Below are 19,045 nucleotides of genomic sequence, written 5' to 3' on the forward strand. Positions count from 1 at the left end.
CAAGTGCTGGGTATTTGTAAATGTACTTGTTATAACAATGAATTTATTTAACATGAATATCAATATTCAAGTGTTTTATGCTTACTAGTTGAAGATCCTTTCCATCATCTTACTCTACATAGACAAAATAGGATGCGTTTATGAGTTGTGAGTCCCCCTACATTTTCAAATAAATTAAATTGGATTCCTGGAGCATTTAATATCCAATGCTTATTTGTATGACTTATACAAAACTGAATGGCTGCAAAAATGCATAGCCTCATATAATACATTTTCAAAGACACAAGTAGGCATATCAGATTTCCAATATAAGATTACACTGGCAAAATTAGGAAGAAGTGGAATAATAAAATAAGTGACAAGCACAATAATTACCCTATATTTTAGCCAATTGTTAAGAATAAGAATTGTTCCACTGGTCAGACTAAATAAAGTCCATTGGTAATAAGATCTCCTGAAGACTAGATTACATAAATCTGCCCCTACACCCTAACCAAATATTATTTCTATGTATTGTCCCCCCTCTAGAATCAAACTTACACTTGGGTTCACAATCTGTTTGACAAAATGATTTTCATAGTTACAAATCAGGTCACCCTACCAAACGTCCCTGCTAAAACATACTGTAGGTCTGTTGCCTTTTCGTTGTCACATGCCTACATTTACATTACATTTTAGTCATTTAGCAGACACTCTTATCCAGAGTGACTTACAGGAGCAATTAGGGTTAAGTGCCTTGCTCAAGGGCACATCGACAGATTTTTCACCTAGTCGGCTCGGGGATTAGAACCAGCGACCTTTCAGTTACTGGCACAACGCTCTTAACCACTAAGCTACCTGCCAATCACCAAATGAGGGGACTAATGCAAGTGTGGATTAAATCGATTTTAGTACATGCTGTAGGGACGGGAGTAACGGCAACCTACACTGAACAAAAATATAAATGCAACATGCAACCATTTCAAAGATTTTACTGAGTTACAGTTTATGTCAATCTGTCAATTGAAATAAATTCATTAGGCCGTAATCTATGGATTTCACATGACTGGGAATACAGATATGCATCTGTTGGTCACAGATACACTATATGTACAAAAGTATGTGGACATCCCTTAAAATTAATGGATTCGTCTATTTCAGCCACACCTGTTGCTGACCGGTGTATAAAATTGAGCATGCAGTCATGCAATCTCCATAGACAAACATTGGCATTAGAATGGCCTTACTGAAGAGCTCAGTGACATTCAACGTGGCACCGTCATAGGATGCCACCTTTCCAACAAGTCACTTTGTCAAATTTCTGCCCTGCTAGAGCTGCCCCGGTCAACTGTAATTGCTGTTATTGTGAAGTGGAGCAACAACGGCTCAGCCGCAAAGTGGTAGGCCACACAAGCTCAAAGAACGTGACCACCGAGTGCTGAAGCGCGTAGCGTGTAAAAACAGTCTGTCCTCAGTTCCAACACTCACTACTGAGTTCCAAACTGCCTCTGGAAGCAATATCAGCACAATCAATGTTTGTCGGGAGCTTCATGAAATGGGTCTCCATGGCCGAGCTGCCGCTCACAAGCCTAAGATCACCATGCGCAATGCCAAGCTTCGGCTGGAGTGGTGTAAAGCTCGCCGCCATTGGACTCTGGAGCAGTGGAAAAGCGTTCTCTTGAGTGATGAATCACGCTTCACCATCTGGCAGTCCGACGGACGAATCGGGGTTTGATGGCTGCCAGGAGAACGCTACCTGACCCAATGCATAGTGCAAACTGTAAAGTTTGGTGGAGGAGGAATAATGGTCTGGGGCTGTTTTTCATAGTTCGGGCTAGGCCCTTAATTCCAGTGAAGGGATATCTTAACGCTCCAGCATACAATTACATTCTAGATGATTCTGTGCTTTCAACTTTGTGGCAACAATTTGGGGAAGGCCCTTTCTTGTTTCAGCATGACAATGCCCCCGTGCATACAGAAATGGTTTGTCGAGATCGGTGTGGAAGAATTTGACTCATGAACAGAGCCCTGACCTCAACCCCATCGAACACCTTTTGGGATGATTTGGAACGCCGAGTGTGAGCCAGGCCTAATCGCCCAACATCATTCCCCCCAACAACAACAAAAAATATATATAAAAAAAAAAAAAAAAATATATCAAAATAAAAGTGTTATTTTTTGGTTGCCTGTTTTGCATGTTATTTTGACAATAATATGTGTCACATATCAGTTTGCAAACAATGTAAAAAAAAAAATATATATATATATATATATACAGTGGGGAAAAAAAGTATTTAGTCAGCCACCAATTGTGCAAGTTCTCCCACTTAAAAAGATGAGAGAGGCCTGTAATTTTCATCATAGGTACACGTCAACTATGACAGACAAATTGAGAATTTTTTTTCCAGAAAATCACATTGTAGGATTTTTTATGAATTTATTTGCAAATTATGGGGGAAAATAAGTATTTGGTCACCTACAAACAAGCAAGATTTCTGGTTCTCACAGACCTGTAACTTCTTCTTTAAGAGGCTCCTCTGTCCTCCACTCGTTACCTGTATTAATGGCACCTGTTTGAACTTGTTATCAGTATAAAAGACACCTGTCCACAACTTCAAACAGTCACACTCCAAACTCCACTATGGCCAAGACCAAAGAGCTGTCAAAGGACACCAGAAACAAAATTGTAGACCTGCACCAGGCTGGGAAGACTGAATCTGCAATAGGTAAGCAGCTTGGTTTGAAGAAATCAACTGTGGGAGCAATTATTAGGAAATGGAAGACATACAAGACCACTGATAATCTCCCTCGATCTGGGGGCTCCACGCAAGATCTCACCCCGTGGGGTCAAAATGATCACAAGAACAGTGAGCAAAAATCCCAGAACCACACGGGGGGACCTAGTGAATGACCTGCAGAGAGCTGGGACCAAAGTAACAAAGCCTACCATCAGTAACACACTACGCCGCCATGGACTCAAATCCTGCAGTGACAGACGTGTCCCCCTGCTTAAGCCAGTACATGTCCAGGCCCGTCTGAAGTTTGCTAGAGTGCATTTGGATGATCCAGAAGAGGATTGGGAGAATGTCATATGGTCAGATGAAACCAAAATATAACTTTTTGGTAAAAACTCAACTCGTCGTGTTTGGAAGACAAAGAATGCTGAGTTGCATCCAAAGAACACCATACCTACTGTGAAGCATGGGGGTGGAAACATGCTTTGGGGCTGTTTTTCTGCAAAGAGAACAGGACGACTGATCCGTGTAAAGGAAAGAATGAATGGGGCCATGTATCGTGAGATTTTGAGTGAAAACCTCCTTCCATCAGCAAGGGCATTGAAGATGAAACGTGGCTGGGTCTTTCAGCATGACAATGATCACAAACACACCGCCCGGGCAACGAAGGAGTGGCTTCGTAAGAAGCATTTCAAGGTCCTGGAGTGGCCTAGCCAGTCTCCAGATCTCAACCCCATAGAAAATCTTTGGAGGGAGTTGAAAGTCCGTGTTGCCCAGCGACAGCCCCAATACATCACTGCTCTAGAGGAGATCTGCATGGAGGAATGGGCCAAAATACCAGCAACAGTGTGTGAAAACCTTGTGAAGACTTACAGAAAACGTTTGACCTGTGTCATTGCCAACAAAGGGTATATAACAAAGTATTGAGAAACTTTTGTTATTGAACAAATACTTATTTTCCACCATAATTTGCAAATAAATTCATTAAAAATCCTACAATGTGATTTTCTGGATTGTTTTTTCTCATTTTGTCTGTCATAGTTGACGTGTACCTATGGTGAAAATTACAGGCCTCTCATCTTTTTAAGTGGGAGAACTTGCACAATTGGTGGCTGACTAAATACTTTTTTCCCCCACTATATATATATTTATAATCATTGAGTTAATAAAGCCGCATACAAACTTGGTCTCTTTTTTGCTTTCTTGAGTAAGGCAGCTCCAAAATGCAGGTGTTTCAGCCTAGCTCAGTGCTTTCTGTGGTGGTGGGGCAGCCAGCGGAAAATATGGAGTGTAGGGGTTGGTAATGTTCTCTAGTTGCGCCATGATTGGGTAATGTTCTCTAGTTGTGCCGTGATTGACTCAGTGTTCTGTCACTTATGGGGACCGTACTTCACCGCCAAATCTAAGGGTAGAGCTCGAAAATTCAAGTCCCTTGGGTGCTGCCATAGAGTTACATTAGAAGTGCCCATCCAAGAAGGCTCAAGGTCATTGGCCACAGATAAAATAACGTCAAATCAAATTATATCTACAGTAGCGTTGATTGGACTGATCATGTCAACATCAAACTTTCAAAATCTTAGCTAGCAAGCTAGCAGTCATCATCATGAATCAAGTCGACAATCTACTGGCAAATACTTTTTAATCCTTGTCATATGAAGAGAAATAACAAAGAGAAATTATAGATAAAACGTATCGGTGCTCATCGGCCATTGGACATAAACATTACACAACAAGTTGGAAATCGCAAATTCAATATTGAGTGGTTTGGAAGGAATCAGTGGCTAAGTGCAAGCTATTCAGTGGAGTGGGTGTCTGGATTTAATTGTCTCTTTTCCAAGCTTAAAAGGATAAACATTCAACATTGGCCATGCTGTCAATTCAGCATGATTTCTGCCGTGCTCAAAACAACTGTAAACTCAGAACTGGGAAATCTGAAAAAAACGAGCTCCGACTGGGAAAATACGTTTTGAACGGTCATCCAACTCGGAATTGCAAGTCGGGAACTCTGGCCTCTTTCTAGAGCTCCGACCTGAAGATCACTGACGTCATCATGATACAACCTTGTTTTTTTCCCCAGAGTTCCCAGTTGTCTTGAAAGCACCATAAATCCAGAGAATGCCAGACTTTGATGACAAAGTTTGATGACAAAATTTGCCCAGTAGAAGGAGCGACGCGCCACCTTCCTGTTCAAGTGAGCACAACAAGGTGAGTCTAAAAATGTATTGAATGCTGCTGCATAAATGATGTAATATGGCAGGGAGATATGTATACTGTAGCTAAGAAAGTAATACTAAGTGTATGTTGTGTAGTAAGCTGTTAGTAGCCCATGTGCCTCACCCTAATCATTTGGTCCCTTTCCCCCTTATAACTTAGCCTACTGTTCTGACTTGGTGGTGCACATGTAGCCTATAGCCTGTTTTAGTGAAATGTCATCATCAAATATTATAAGAGCTTTCATTGTCTGCTTATATGCCCCCTTTATTTATCATACGGTTCTGACTTGGTGTACAGGGAGAATACTGTAAGAATGGCCCATGTTCTGAATTCGGTCAGTGTACATTTAAAAAGTGCTGAACAAATAGTTATATTGACTGCGTCTGTCCTAGCGCGCTCATTTAATGTCTTCATCTAAATTACGGATTGCCTCTTATCCGCTCGTCATTCCCTTATGCCATAGTTTGTACATCTCAATTGTCAATAGAAACCACGTTTATTTAAGCAAGTCAGCCATATCAGTTATGTTGAGGCTGAATGAACTGTTTCGCTGCCTGACAAGGCTCCGCTGATAGCCAGGTGTAGCAGTGGTAAGGTGTTGGGACTGCTGTTGGGACTCTGCTGTTGGGACAGCTTTATGTAGGCCCTAACAGTTTGTGGGCACCGTTTGTCACTGTTATAGTGCAATTAATGTATTGTTTGGTGTTGTTGTGGCTTTGTTGGCATGCATCTAAAAAAATAAAAATAATTGTTTGCACCACCAAGATTTACATGCTAAAATCGCCACTGGTAATGATCATGCTGTTTAATCAGCATCTTGATATGCCACACCTGTCTGGTGGATGGATTATCTTGGCAAAGGAGAAATGCTCACTAAGAAGGATGTAAAGAAATTTGTGCACAATATGAGAGAAATAAGCTTTGGAACATTTCTGGGATATTTTATTTCAGCTCATGAAACATGGACCAACACTATACATGTTGCTTTTATATTTTTGTTCAGTATGATTTTGTTGACAAGGTTGTACAGAAAACAGCGCTACCGTGCGGCACTTTGAACAGTTTTTAGGACTAATTTCTCTCTCTCCATTCAGCTCCACTCTAATCAAGAGGGGCGTTTCTTTAAAACATGCATCCAATCCCCTCGAGCCCTTACATAACTAGACCAATCATATGCTTCAATGTGCCGCGGGTCACAGTGCTGTGGCAGGACAGGACAATGATAGAGAGTTGTGATGTTAAATTGCAGGTGCAGATGCTCCGATTTGAAAACGATTTGGAGCACAGTTGAAAAGTTAACGCGCTGACTATACAAGAAAAATAAAAACAGTACATTTCAATGCGTGATATATGAGGGTCAAATGCGTGTGTGTCACGGTCAATGCGTGAGAGTTGGCAGCTCTGGAGTTGTTATTTTTCAGATTGTAGTGGTAAAATAACAAGGTAGAGATTTTTTGGTTCCATTTTGGGAAAATGTAATTCTAAGCATCACTCCAGTCAGAAGAGGCTCGGCGACGGTTCGTTTAAATTCATTTGATATGGCCTCACGTTAGTGTTCCAGATCAGCCAATGTTCTTTGGCCTTTTTTTTAGCCATGGGTGAATTTTGTCCAGCCCTTGGAAATCAAGTTTAAAACAATGAGTTTAACGTTATATCTGGTTGCTTTTCTTAGTACAGCTACAGTTGGCTAGTCACTTATTCAACTGACAAGCTCTATTATACAATTACTAAATAAATAGCCAACATACAAGTATTATAATGATCTATTTCAGTGCTTAATTTGAACTTCCAAATATTGTTTTACAAAGTAAAACGAGAGAGATAGAGGCTTTTGGCACGAGCGCATTGGCCATCACCTGCTAGTGAGCTGCGCATCATTGGTTGAGTCAGTGAAACTGGAAAGCATTTTTAGGACTAATTTCCTCCTCACATTGTAGCCTACAATATGTCTCCACACACCTAGGCCTAGGCTATTGACGGATTGAAGACAAGGTCATTTTTATTGATCTCAGATTCTCAGTTTGTCAGTGTCAAAGTAGCCTGTCATGTCGCTCATTTGTGCTGTATTATGGTGCTTTCAAGACAAATGGGAACTTGGAAAAAAACGAGATCTAATCATGACGTGTGATCTTCAGGTCGGAAAGAGGCCAGAGTGCCAAAGTCTCCAGTCATGTAAAATGCGTTTATAAAAGGCCAACTCTACTGCTCTATACCACTACGCAAATGTGATGATATGCATGCAATGCTTTATTATAAAGGTTGTTTTTTTCTCATACATTCCTGCACCTCAGAGTTCCTCAGGTCACCCCCTCTCGCGCTCACTTTTTTTTTCGGACCTCCGGATTTACAAATTAAGCACTGATCTATTCTCACAAATACATTTGATAATCTCGTTCTTCATCTAGCGCTCAATACAGCAGTGCTAGCGGACATGAAACTCATTTAACAATGAAAACATAACGAAACAATACAACAATAACATAACTCCTCGTATTATGTGCTTTACAACTCGCTCACCTTGGAAATCAAGTTTAAAACAAAGAGTTTATATCTGGTTGCTCTTAGCACAGCTACAGTTGGCTTGTCACTCATTCAACTGACAACAAGCTAGCGCGAGAACTACAGCAGTGAGAGCTTGTAAAGCAACTGCTAGAGCGAGCAGCACCCTCTGTTGGCCGAAACCAGCACAACCCCACTTTATAAATAAATGATTAGCTAGAAATGACAAAGTTGACCATATCTCACACACATGCTGTATCTCTTACTATACTCCCGTATAGCACCATACACTACATACAGTATACAATACACACAATATTAGCAATATTTACTGTCATTTTAATTAATGATAGTGCATTAGGAAATGATTCAGACCCCTTGACTTTTTCCCCCTAATCAATCTACACACAATACCCCATAAATATATCAAACCCTACAAAAATGTAAATTAATTATAATCTCCATAATAATTCACATGTCCTGTTGCTGCATGATTATTTTCCTGCTGTGAGAAACTGGTCAAATTAAGATCTGGACCTGTTGATTCTTGAAGAATATACCTACATGCCTCATGAGCTCATGAACTGTTTAACCCCCATCATAGTACTAAATATTAGGTCATACATTGTTTACTCCATGTTTAGAACATGTTTATATAGTTTCAAAATATGTATGATACTATAACATTGATCTCATGGACTAGAAGTCCCTGCATCCACAGTTCCAGCAAAGAAGAAGAATACTTTGTCTATTTTCCTTTCAGATGACAAAAATGTGTATTTTGCTTTCAAACCCGGCTTGGAATACTGGGTCAGCCACAGTGCAGCGCCCCTGGAGCAAATATAGTTTTGATTTTGGTGCCTTGCTAAAGGGCACATCGGCAGGAGATGGCATTGGGATAATGATGCCAGCAACCCTATGGTTGCCAGCTCACTGCTGTTGATAGCCCGCCTTTAAACTACTGCAAACAACCCCAAAATACATGTAACTACCCCAACCCCCTGTCTATGTGTTTGATTCAGTTCAGCAGTACTCAATACACTACCACACTCCATATCCTAATCCTACTATACTCAAACAAACACACCACCAAACACTCATACAATACACACCCCAACAAACAGTCAACACGGCTACCGACCGCATTTTAATATGTATGTCAAAGAATAAATGCATTACACGGTAACCTCAATCAACCTCAAACTATCCCTTCCAATGTGTGCTCTTTCAAGGGCATGTGGGCAAATGCATGTCAGTATTGTCAGTATTAAATGCAGAAGAAGGACTGTAAACTTCTGCGGCTGTCCCCATAGGAGAACCCTTTTTGGTTCCAGGTAGAACCCTCTTTGGAAAGGGTTCTACATGGAACCTAAAAGGGTTCTACCTAGAACCAAAAGGGTTCTACCTGGAACAAAATGGTTCTCCTATGGGGACAGCCGAAGAACCCTTTTTGGTTCTAGATGGCACCTTTTTTTCTAAGAGTGTGCTGTATCGACAGTTAGTGTGTAGGGTGGTCGGTGAGAGAACAGATTGCAGCGATTCATCTCTGTTGATTTAATATTCAAAGTGTAATCCCCTAAGCCCCTCTGCTCAAGTCATCCTGTAGACTGCTGAGTTTGACATCAAGGTCTTTACAGCTCAGAGTCAGGCGAGAGAGACTGCACCGTAGTACACCTGTACGGTGTCCACATTAGGACAGCCAAGTCCTAGTGAGATTGAGGCTGTCCTAATATGGACACCTAATTACAGACCTGACTGACCAGTCCTCAGACAAAAACTAACCCCCCAGGTCTAACAAGTTTTTATTTAACCTTTATTTTTACAGGGAGTCAATGCTGAGACCAAGGTCTCTTTTCCAGATGAGCCCTGAATAGCACCACAATACATAAAGACAATAACACATTAAACTACACATTCATATACACATTAAAATAGTGCTTTCAGAAAGTATTCATACCCCTTTTACTTAATCCACATTTTGTTGTGTTACAGCCTGAATTCAAAATGGATTAAATATTTATAAAATCCCATCCACACACAATACCCCATAATGACAAATGTATTGAAAATAAAAAACAGAAATCTCATTTACATACAGTGCCCTCCACTATTATTGGCACCCCTGTTTAAGATGTGGTCGAGGACTTCCAAAAATTCTCCTTTTTTTTTAAACAACATAGAACCCAAATGCAAAAAAAGAGAAAAATCCAACCTTTTATTTAAGTACATTACTTTGGTGGTAAAAAAAAAATCACACATTTAAAAATAAATAAACTTGAAATCATGTGTCCCACAATTATTGGCACCCCTAACAATTCCGCTGAAAATTTTAATTGATTTTTAAAAATATATATTTTTCTGTAGTTGCTAAAGTTGGTCAGGGTATCTAGGAACTTTTAATTAGTAATTCATGACTTCCTGTTTCCCTGGGGTATAAATATGACGTGACACAGAGGCCTAATTCTCTTACCCATTTGTCAACATGGCAAAGACAAGAGAACACACCATTCAAGTAAGGCAGATTTGTGTCGACCTTCATAAGTCAGGCAATGGCTACAAGAAAATAGCCACTCGCCTTAACTTGCCCGTATCTACAGTCAGAGGAATCATTAAGAAGTTTAAAACAACTGGAACAGTGACAAACAAGGCTGGAAGAGGTCCCAAGTTTATCTTGCCACAACGCACAGTGAGGGAGGATGGTAAGAGAAGTAAAAAAAGTCCTAAGCTCACTGTCACAGAATTGCATCAAAGAGTGGCATCTTGGGGTCACAAAGTCTCCAAAACAACCATCAGACGCTCTCTACATGCCAACAAGCTGTTTGGGAGGCATGCAAGGAAAAAGCCTTTTCTCACTAACACTAACAAACGTAAACGTCTGGAGTTTGCTAAGCGGCACTGGGACTTCAACTGGGATTGTGTGCTTTGGTCAGATGAGACTAAGATTGAGCTTTTGGCAACAAACACTCTAAGTGGGTCTGGCGTAAAACAAAAGATGAGTATGCCGAAAAGCACCTCATGCCCACCGTGAAGTATGGTGGAGGATCTGTGATGCTGTGGGCCTGTTTCTCTTCCAAAGGCCCTGGGAACCTTGTTAGGGTGCATGGCATTATGAACGCTTTGAACTACCAGGACATTTTAAATAAAAACCTGATGGCCTCTGCCAGAAAGCTGAAGATTGGTCGTCATTGGGTCTTTCAGCAGGATAATGATCCAAAACATGTGGCAAAATCTACACAAAAATGGTTCAGCAGTCACAAACTCAAGGTCCTCCCATGGCCATCTCAGTCCCCAGACCTCAACCCAATCGAAAACCTGTGGGGGCGAGCTAAAGAGGAGAGTGCATAAGAGAGGACCCAGGACACTGGATGATCTAGAAAGATTGTGCAAAGAAGAATGGTCAAAGATCCCTCTCTCTGTGTTCTCCAATCTTGTGAAATGTTATAGGAGGAGATTAAGTGCTGTCTTGTTGGCAAAAGGGGGTTGTACAAAGTATTAACATCAGGGGTGCCAATAATTGTGGGACACATGATTTCAAGTTATTTTTTTTCTAAATGTGTGATTTTTTTTTTTTTTTACACCAAAGTAATGTACTTCAATAAAAGGTTGGATTTTTCTCTTTTTTTGCATTTGGGTTCTATGTTGTTTTAAAAAAAATGATAATTTTTGGAAGTCCTCGACCACATCTTAAACAGGGGTGCCAATAATTGTGGAGGGCACTGTAAGTATTCACACTCATGAGTCAATACTTTATAAAAGCACCTTTGGCAGTAATTACAGCTGTGAATCTTTCTGGGTAAGTCTCTAAGAGCTTTCCACACCTGGATTATGCAACATTTGCCCATTATTCTTTTCAAAATTCTTCAAGCTATGTCAAATTGGTTGTTGATCATTACTAGACAACTATTTTAAAGTCTTTCCATAGATTTTCAAGTCAAAACTGTAACTCGGCCACTCAGGAACATTCACTGTCTTCTTGGTAAGCAACTCCAGTGTAGATTTGGCCTTGTGTTTGAGGTTATTGTCCTGCTGAAAGGTGAATTAATCTCCCTATGTCTGATAGAAAGCAGACTGAAGCATGTTTTCCTCTAGGATTTGGCCTGTGCTTACAGTGAGGGAAAAAAGTATTTGATCCCCTGCTGATTTTGTATGTTTGCCCACTGACAAAGAAATGATCAGTCTATAATTTTAATGGTAGGTTTATTTGAACAGTGAGAGACATAATAACAACAAAAAAAATCCAGAAAAACGCATGTCAAAAATGTTATAAATTGATTTGCATTTTAATGAGGGGAATAAGTATTTGACGCCCTCTCAATCAGAAAGATTTCTGGCTCCCAGGTGTCTTTTATACAGGTAACGAGCTGAGATTAGGAGCACACTATTAAAGGGAGTGCTCCTGATCTCTGCTTGTTACCTGTATAAAAGACACCTGTCCACAGACGCAATCAATCAATCAGATTCCAAACTCTCCACCATGGCCAAGACCAAAGAGCTCTCCAAGGATGTCATGGACAAGATCGTAGACCTACACAAGGCTGGAATGGGCTACAAGACCATCGCCAAGCAGCTTGGTGAGAAGGTGACAACAGTTGGTGCGATTATTCGCAAATGGAAGAAACACAAAAGAACTGTCAATCTCCCTCGGCCTGGGGCTCCATGCAAGATCTCACCTCGTGGAGTTGCAATGATCATGAGAACGGTGAGGAATCAGCCCAGAACTACATGGGAGGAGCTTGTCAATGATCTCAAGGCAGCTGGGACCATAGTCACCAAGAAAACAATTGGTAACACACTACGCCGTGAAGGACTGAAATCCTGCAGCGCCCGCAAGGTCCCCCTGCTCAAGAAAGCACATATACAGGGCCGTCTGAAGTTTGCCAATGAACATCTGAATGATTCAGAGGAGAACTGGGTGAAAGTGTTGTGGTCAGATGAGACCAAAATCGAGCTCTTTTGGCATCAACTCAACTCGCCGTGTTTGGAGGAGGAGGAATGCTGCCTATGACCCCAAGAACACCATCCCCACCATCAAACATGGAGGTGGAAACATTATGCTTTGGGGGTGTTTTTCTGCTAAAGGGACAGGACAACTTCACCGCATCAAAGGGACGATGGACGGGGCCATGTACCGTCAAATCTTGGGTGAGAACCTCCTTCCCTCAGCCAGGGCATTGAAAATGGGTCGTGGATGGGTATTCCAGCATGACAATGACCCAAAACACGGCCAAGGCAACAAAGGAGTGGCTCAAGAAGAAGCACATTAAGGTCCTTGAGTGGCCTAGCCAGCCTCCAGACCTTAATCCCATAGAAAATCTGTGGAGGGAGCTGAAGGTTCGAGTTGCCAAACGTCAGCCTCGAAACCTTAATGAATTGGAGAAGATCTGCAAAGAGGAGTGGAACAAAATCCCTCCTGAGATGTCTGCAAACCTGGTGGCCAACTACAAGAAACGTCTGACCTCTGATTGCCAACAAGGGTTTTGCCACCAAGTACTAAGTCATTTCTGTTTTTAGTTTCCAGAAAATAACTGAAGCAGAGGTTCTAGCTGCCCTGTGTGCCATTGATACTAAGAAATCCTTAGGCGCTGACAATTTAGACCCGTACTTACTTAAGTGTGCTGCACCTATCATTGCTGGTTCAGTGACACACATTTTTTATCTAACATTAAGCACAGGAAATATCCCTAAGGTGTGGAAAGCAGCTTTTGTTCTGCCATTACATAAGGGAGGTGACGGTAGGGATTTGGATAACTATCGACCCATCTCTAGGCTCCCTTGTCTGGCAAAGATCCTAGAATCTATAGTCAACAAACAGTTACAATCTTTTCTTTCTGTTAACAGTATTTTTAGCCCCAATCAATCTGGTTTTAGATCTAAATACAGTACCACATCGGTCACTATGCTTGTTGTAAATGATATTGCAAATGCCTTAGATGATAGAAAGCACTGTGCTGCGTTGTTTGTAGATTTGTCAAAAGCTTTTGACACTGTAGACCATGCTATCCTTTTGAGTAAGCTGTCATCTATAGGACTGGGCACTGATGCCTGTCGATGGTCTTATGACTATTTTAAAGATAGAACTCAGGCCGTCATGGTCGACGGGGTCAAGTCTGACCCCTTACAGTTACTTAAAGGGGTCCCTCAGGGTTCAATAATTGGCCCACTATTGTTCTCACTTTATATAAACAACATTGGTGATGTCAGATATTGTAAATTCCATTTATATGCAGATGACACAGTGATGTACTCTATTGCTCCAACAGCGGACCAAGCTTTAATGCAGTTGGAGTCTGATTTTAGGATACTACAGGGGTCTCTTTTACAGCTTAAACTTGTTTTAAACGCTAAGAAAACAAATGTCATGTTTTTTTCTAGGTCTAAACTCTCAATTAGAAACACTTTTGTAATCACTAGCTTGGATGGTACTGAATTGGGAAAAAAGCTCAAATTCAAGATATGGTTCCTTTACAGAAACAGGGCTTGTCTGTCCTCCGTAAATAGAAAACAAATTGTGCAGGCTACTTTTATGTCCGTTTTAGATTATGGTGATATTATCTATATGTATGCATCGGTAAACACATTAAAACCACTGGATGCTATTTACCATTGTGCACTCAGGTTTATCACGGGTGATAGTTACAAAACTCATCACTGTATCCTATATCAACATGTGGGTTGGGCCTCTCTATCTGTGAGGCGAGAGCAACATGCTCTCTTGTTTATTTATAAAGCACTTCTTTTAAAACTACCTCCATATATATCATCATTAATTTCCACTAGATATACTAATTTTAAAACCAGATCACAGATGTGGATTACATTAGAGACTCCTGTGGTCTCCACAGAGTTGGGTAGGACTGCCTTCAGTTCCTTTGCACCTTATTTATGGAACAAACTGCAGATCCAACTTAAGTTAGACACTCGTGTCCCTTGCCCATTTAAAAAATGTTATGGAGGATCAATATGATGTTGTCTGTGATTGTTTCTGTTGAATTGTGTTTTTTGTTTTGTATGTTTGAAATGTTCTTGTCTGTATGTCTAAAACTGTACATGTCAACATGTTTACACAGGGCACAGCCGTAAAAGAGATCCAGGTCTCAGTCTGTTTTTCCCTGTTAAAATAAAGATAAAAAAATAAACATGTTTTGCAGAGGAGTCAAATACTCATTTCCCTCATTAAAATGCAAATCAATTTATAACTTTTGACATGCGATTTTCTGGATTTTTTTGTTGTTATTCTGTCTCTCACTGTTCAAATAAACCTACCATTAAAATTATAGACTGATCATGTCTTTGTCAGTGGGCAAACGTACAAAATCAGCAGGGGATGAAATACTTTTTTCCCTCACTGTAGCTCCATTTCGTTTCTGTTTTATCCTGAAAAACTACCCAGTCCTTAACAATTCCATCCAAGCATACGCATAACATGATGCAGCCACCACTATGCTTGAAAATATGGAGAGTAGTACTCCGAAATGTATTGTATTGGATTTGAACCAAACATAACACTTTGTATTCAGGACTAAAAATTGAATTGCTTTGCCAGATTTTTTGAAGTATTACTTTAGTGCCTTGTTGCAAACATGATGCATGTTTTGGAATATTTATATTCTGTACAGGCTCCCTTCTTTCGAATCTGTCAATTAGGTTAGTATTGTGGAGAAACTACAATGTTGTTGATCCATCCTCAGTTTTCTCTTATCACAGCCATTAAACTCTGTAACTGTTTTAAAGTCACCATTGGCCTCATGGTGAAATCCCTGAACGGTTACCTTCCTCTCTGGCAACTGAGGTAGGTAGGACGCCTGGATCTTTGTAGTGACAAAGTGTAATGAATAACTTCACCATGTTCAAAGGGAAATTATTAAATGTCTGCTTTTTAAAAATGTTTACCCATCTGCCAATAGGTGCCCTTCTTTGTGAGGCATTGGAAAACCTCCCTGGTGTTTGTGGTTGAATCTGTGTTTGAAATTCACTGCTAGACTGAGGGACCTTACAATTATATTTATGTGCAGGGTACAGAGATGAGGTAGTCATTCAAAAATCATGTTAAACACTATTATTGCACACAGAGTGAACCCATGAAACGTATGTGACTTGTTAAGCACATTTGTACTCCTGAACTTATTTAGGCTTGTCATAAGAAAGGGGTTGAATACTTATTGACTCAAGACATTTCAGCTTTTCATTTTTAATTAATTTGTTAAAATTTCTAAAAACATAATTCCACTTTGACATTATGGGGTATTGTGTGTAGGCCATTTAACATTAAGGCTTTAACACAAGAAAATGTGGAAAAAGTAAAGGGGTGTGAATACTTTCTGAAGGCACTGTAGTAGTAGAGTGGCTCAAAGCTTAGTCAGTGGTCGCGTTCCAGGACGACTACATTGCAGAAGTTGCATTGCATCAAGTAATGATTGCATGCCATGTCATCGACTGCGCAGTCGGGCATCAGATTGCTAGCTGATGTGGTTAGCTGATATTTTAAACACCTATCCAGGCATTGTGAGATGTGGCATACCTCTGAAATGTAGTCAACCTGGAAAGTGGCCAGTGTGTACGACCCGCAATGCTGCACTCTCTGCTGGTTAGGCCTACTGTACGTGTGTAAGGATTAGGTCCTCGTGCTTCAGATCTTGGCCGATCAAGCTGACGGAAAGGAACTGATGATCCAATGAGTAACTAAACTCCTGCTTTATCCCGAGGAAGGCGTGACAGGGAGGACCTGAGGACACTGATCTATGGTCAGTTTTAACATTTTACTCCATAGTGTTTAAGAATAGGATTCATGGAGGGTGAACTGATCCTAAATCTGTGCCTAAGGGCAATTTCTACCTTACGATGAGGTAGTGTCAAGGGGGGGTCAGCAGCACCCACACAGATCATAAATACAGCCACATAGTTGTGCCTGGTACACCACTGTTACCTGCAGCTGACCCTACACGTCCAGCACCATAACTGCAGGTCAGTCATCCTGCCCAAGTGGCAATTCTACTGTATAGGTCAGGTGTGGGGAAGAAGATGGGTGGTTAAGCATGTTTGTATAGCAATTATAAAGTAGCTATGATACGATGCAGCAACTTCCCTAGATTGGTATTGAGAAATGAGAGATAGAAAATTGGGTTGATGATGTCATATGATGGGTGTTTTTAGAACTACAATGCTGGGGGCTTTAAACTGTTTTCAGCAGCCATTTTGTGTTTTATTGTGATGACACTGATAGACTGAGTCAGATTTTTATCTATACCTGCAGATATTGAATAGAGATGGCCGCCAATCAAACATCAGACCTTATTTGATTATCTGTCAGTCAGCCGCATTTGTAGTAACAATGTAATTTCTTCTGTAGATTTCAGAGACAAAAACCATGAGCCCCAAACATGTTATCTTCAAGAAACTCTCCCGTGATAAGTCGGTGAGTATCCCTCTTCAGGCCAGCAAAGACATTACACCAGTTGTCAAAAAAAACGTGTTCATTTTTGTTTTATCTTATCCATCTGCCTGTGCTTGGCATCTATGTCCGTGTGTTTTTTGCTCCTGTTTATTTTTCTGTATTTGCAAGCAACGTAGGCTATGTGCAGGGCCGTTTGTCATTACCATTGGTAAAGTCTCAGGTCTGTTTCTGGCATAGGTGGGGGTGTACATGGCCAAGAGGGACTTTGTGGATCACTGTGACTCTATCGATCCTGTTGGTGAGTGTGTGAAGGGAAGGGAGGGACTTGCTTCTATTTGGATCTTTGTGCCTTGTGCTGTTGTCATGCTCAAGGGCTATTTTTCTCCCCTGTATGAATCAGATGGAGTTGTGCTGATCGACCCTGTACAGGTCAAAGGAAAGAAAGGTTGGTTTTTCAACATTTGAACTGAATGTCAGCTTTTTAAATTAGGAATGAAGAGGGGCCAGGAGTTTTCCCTGACCATATGATTTCACTATAGGAAAACCCCTGGGCCCTAGTTATAGCCTATGAATAGGGCCCCAAGTTTTCCTAGTAAGGTTACATTGGCCCTAGGAATGAATGTAACTGTCTATGAAAAAAAAAGCAGTGAAAACATTGTTCTTTACTTCTTGTGCCCCGTAGTGTTTGTCATGCTGTCCTGCACGTTCCGGTATGGCAGAGATGACATGGACGTGATGGGCGTGGCCTTCCGCAGGGACATCTTTCTGACCACCCGCCAGATGTACCCCGAACTGCAGGACAAGGAAAGGAGCATACACACCAAGATGCAGGAGAAACTACTGCACAAGCTGGGAGACAATGCCATTCCCTTCTTCTTTGAGGTGACTGAGTGCAGACACATACTGTCCCCTAGGTACAGATCTAGGATCAGGTACCCTTCCCCAAATCCTAATCTTAACCATTAGTGGGGAAAATGCAAAACTGACCCAAGATCACATCTAGGGACAACTTCACCCTACACCGCAGACACACAGTACACAGAGGCGTCATGCCCATAGAGGGCACAGAGGCTCGTGCCCTCTCAGATTTGTCCTGTTAATTTTTTTCCAAATATTAAAGCCAGACTCAGTACGTGCAAAATAAAATAAAGAATTTTCGATTTATGTTTATATCTCTCAAATAAGAGATATTACGTCTTAATTTGACTTATTCAGTGCTTTGACACCACAGCACTAGGAATATCAGAGCTTTTTTCAATTTTCCCCCGTTCAGGTATGTTTACATTTTGCAGCTGATTTCTCAGCCAGGCGACGTGATGATGTAGGGCTCGAGTGTAGCCAAGATGTAATCTCGCTCACGCGCTGAGAGATTTTTACAACTCAACTGTCATACTTCCATAGTGCCGTTTCACCAGGTCAAATTTCTGGTACAGGTAAATGTACTTTGCATATAAAGTTGATCCTGATTCTTGAATGAATATGCTGCCTGAACATGGCACACATAGCCCTATCATGTGCCTGAACCAGCTCCTGGTTGGGTGGTGGTGAAATGTTAGGGAGAAGGCCAAGATTCCTTGGGATACTGGCTACACGAGGGATGATCCTTGGCATTCCTGCGTTGGATGCCAACCTGCTTGCAGCTCAGGGATGTAACTGTAGGGTTTTGGGGTCTTCTTCGCAAGCACTGTCCCTCTTTTGAACTTTAGTAGCTGAGGATTTGGAACACAGAACAGCAAAGAAAGAGTAATCAGTATTACAGTATCAAGATATAACCAATAGGCAGTAAAATGTGCTGCTGCACTGAACAAGTTCGGGCAGGTTCTGACGGAGATGTACATGATACTCTGCATGCGCAGAACAGACGAGTGCCAGAACGGCAGGGAAACAGGAATCACTTACATCTAGTTTCCACACACTGTCGCCCCATCCGACGATACCCCCGGACAGGGCCAACCAGGCAGGATATAACCCCACCCACTTTGCCAAAGCACAGCCCCCACACCACTAGAGGGATATCAACAGACCACCAACTTACTACCCTGAGACAAGACTGAGTATAGCCCACAAAGATCTCCTCCACCGCACAAGCTCAATGGGGTGCAAAACCGGACAGGAAGATTACGTCTGTGACTCAACCCACTCAAGTTGAGTATAGCGCAAAAAAGCCTGGCACGACGTGACGCACCCCTCCTAGGGACCGCATGGAAGAGCACTAGTGGTCCTCTGT

At 41.3% G+C, this 19,045-nt stretch overlaps 1 protein-coding gene across 1 annotated transcript in view; it reads left to right on the forward strand.

Annotated features, from left to right (window-relative positions):
• The first annotated feature begins 16,308 nt into the window (after positions 1-16,308).
• The window catches only part of LOC121567282 (S-arrestin-like), a 47,247-nt gene continuing 44,510 nt past the window's right edge, over positions 16,309-19,045 (forward strand). The window contains exons 1-5 of the mRNA XM_045218015.1: positions 16,309-16,388; positions 16,774-16,839; positions 17,056-17,116; positions 17,219-17,263; positions 17,501-17,700. Coding sequence (XP_045073950.1) covers positions 16,792-16,839; positions 17,056-17,116; positions 17,219-17,263; positions 17,501-17,700 — 354 coding nt within the window. The 5' untranslated portion in view covers positions 16,309-16,388; positions 16,774-16,791. The remainder of the gene's footprint in view (positions 16,389-16,773; positions 16,840-17,055; positions 17,117-17,218; positions 17,264-17,500; positions 17,701-19,045) is intronic.

Source organism: Coregonus clupeaformis, chromosome 6 (genome assembly GCF_020615455.1).
Source record: "Coregonus clupeaformis isolate EN_2021a chromosome 6, ASM2061545v1, whole genome shotgun sequence".
NCBI lineage: Eukaryota > Metazoa > Chordata > Actinopteri > Salmoniformes > Salmonidae > Coregonus > Coregonus clupeaformis.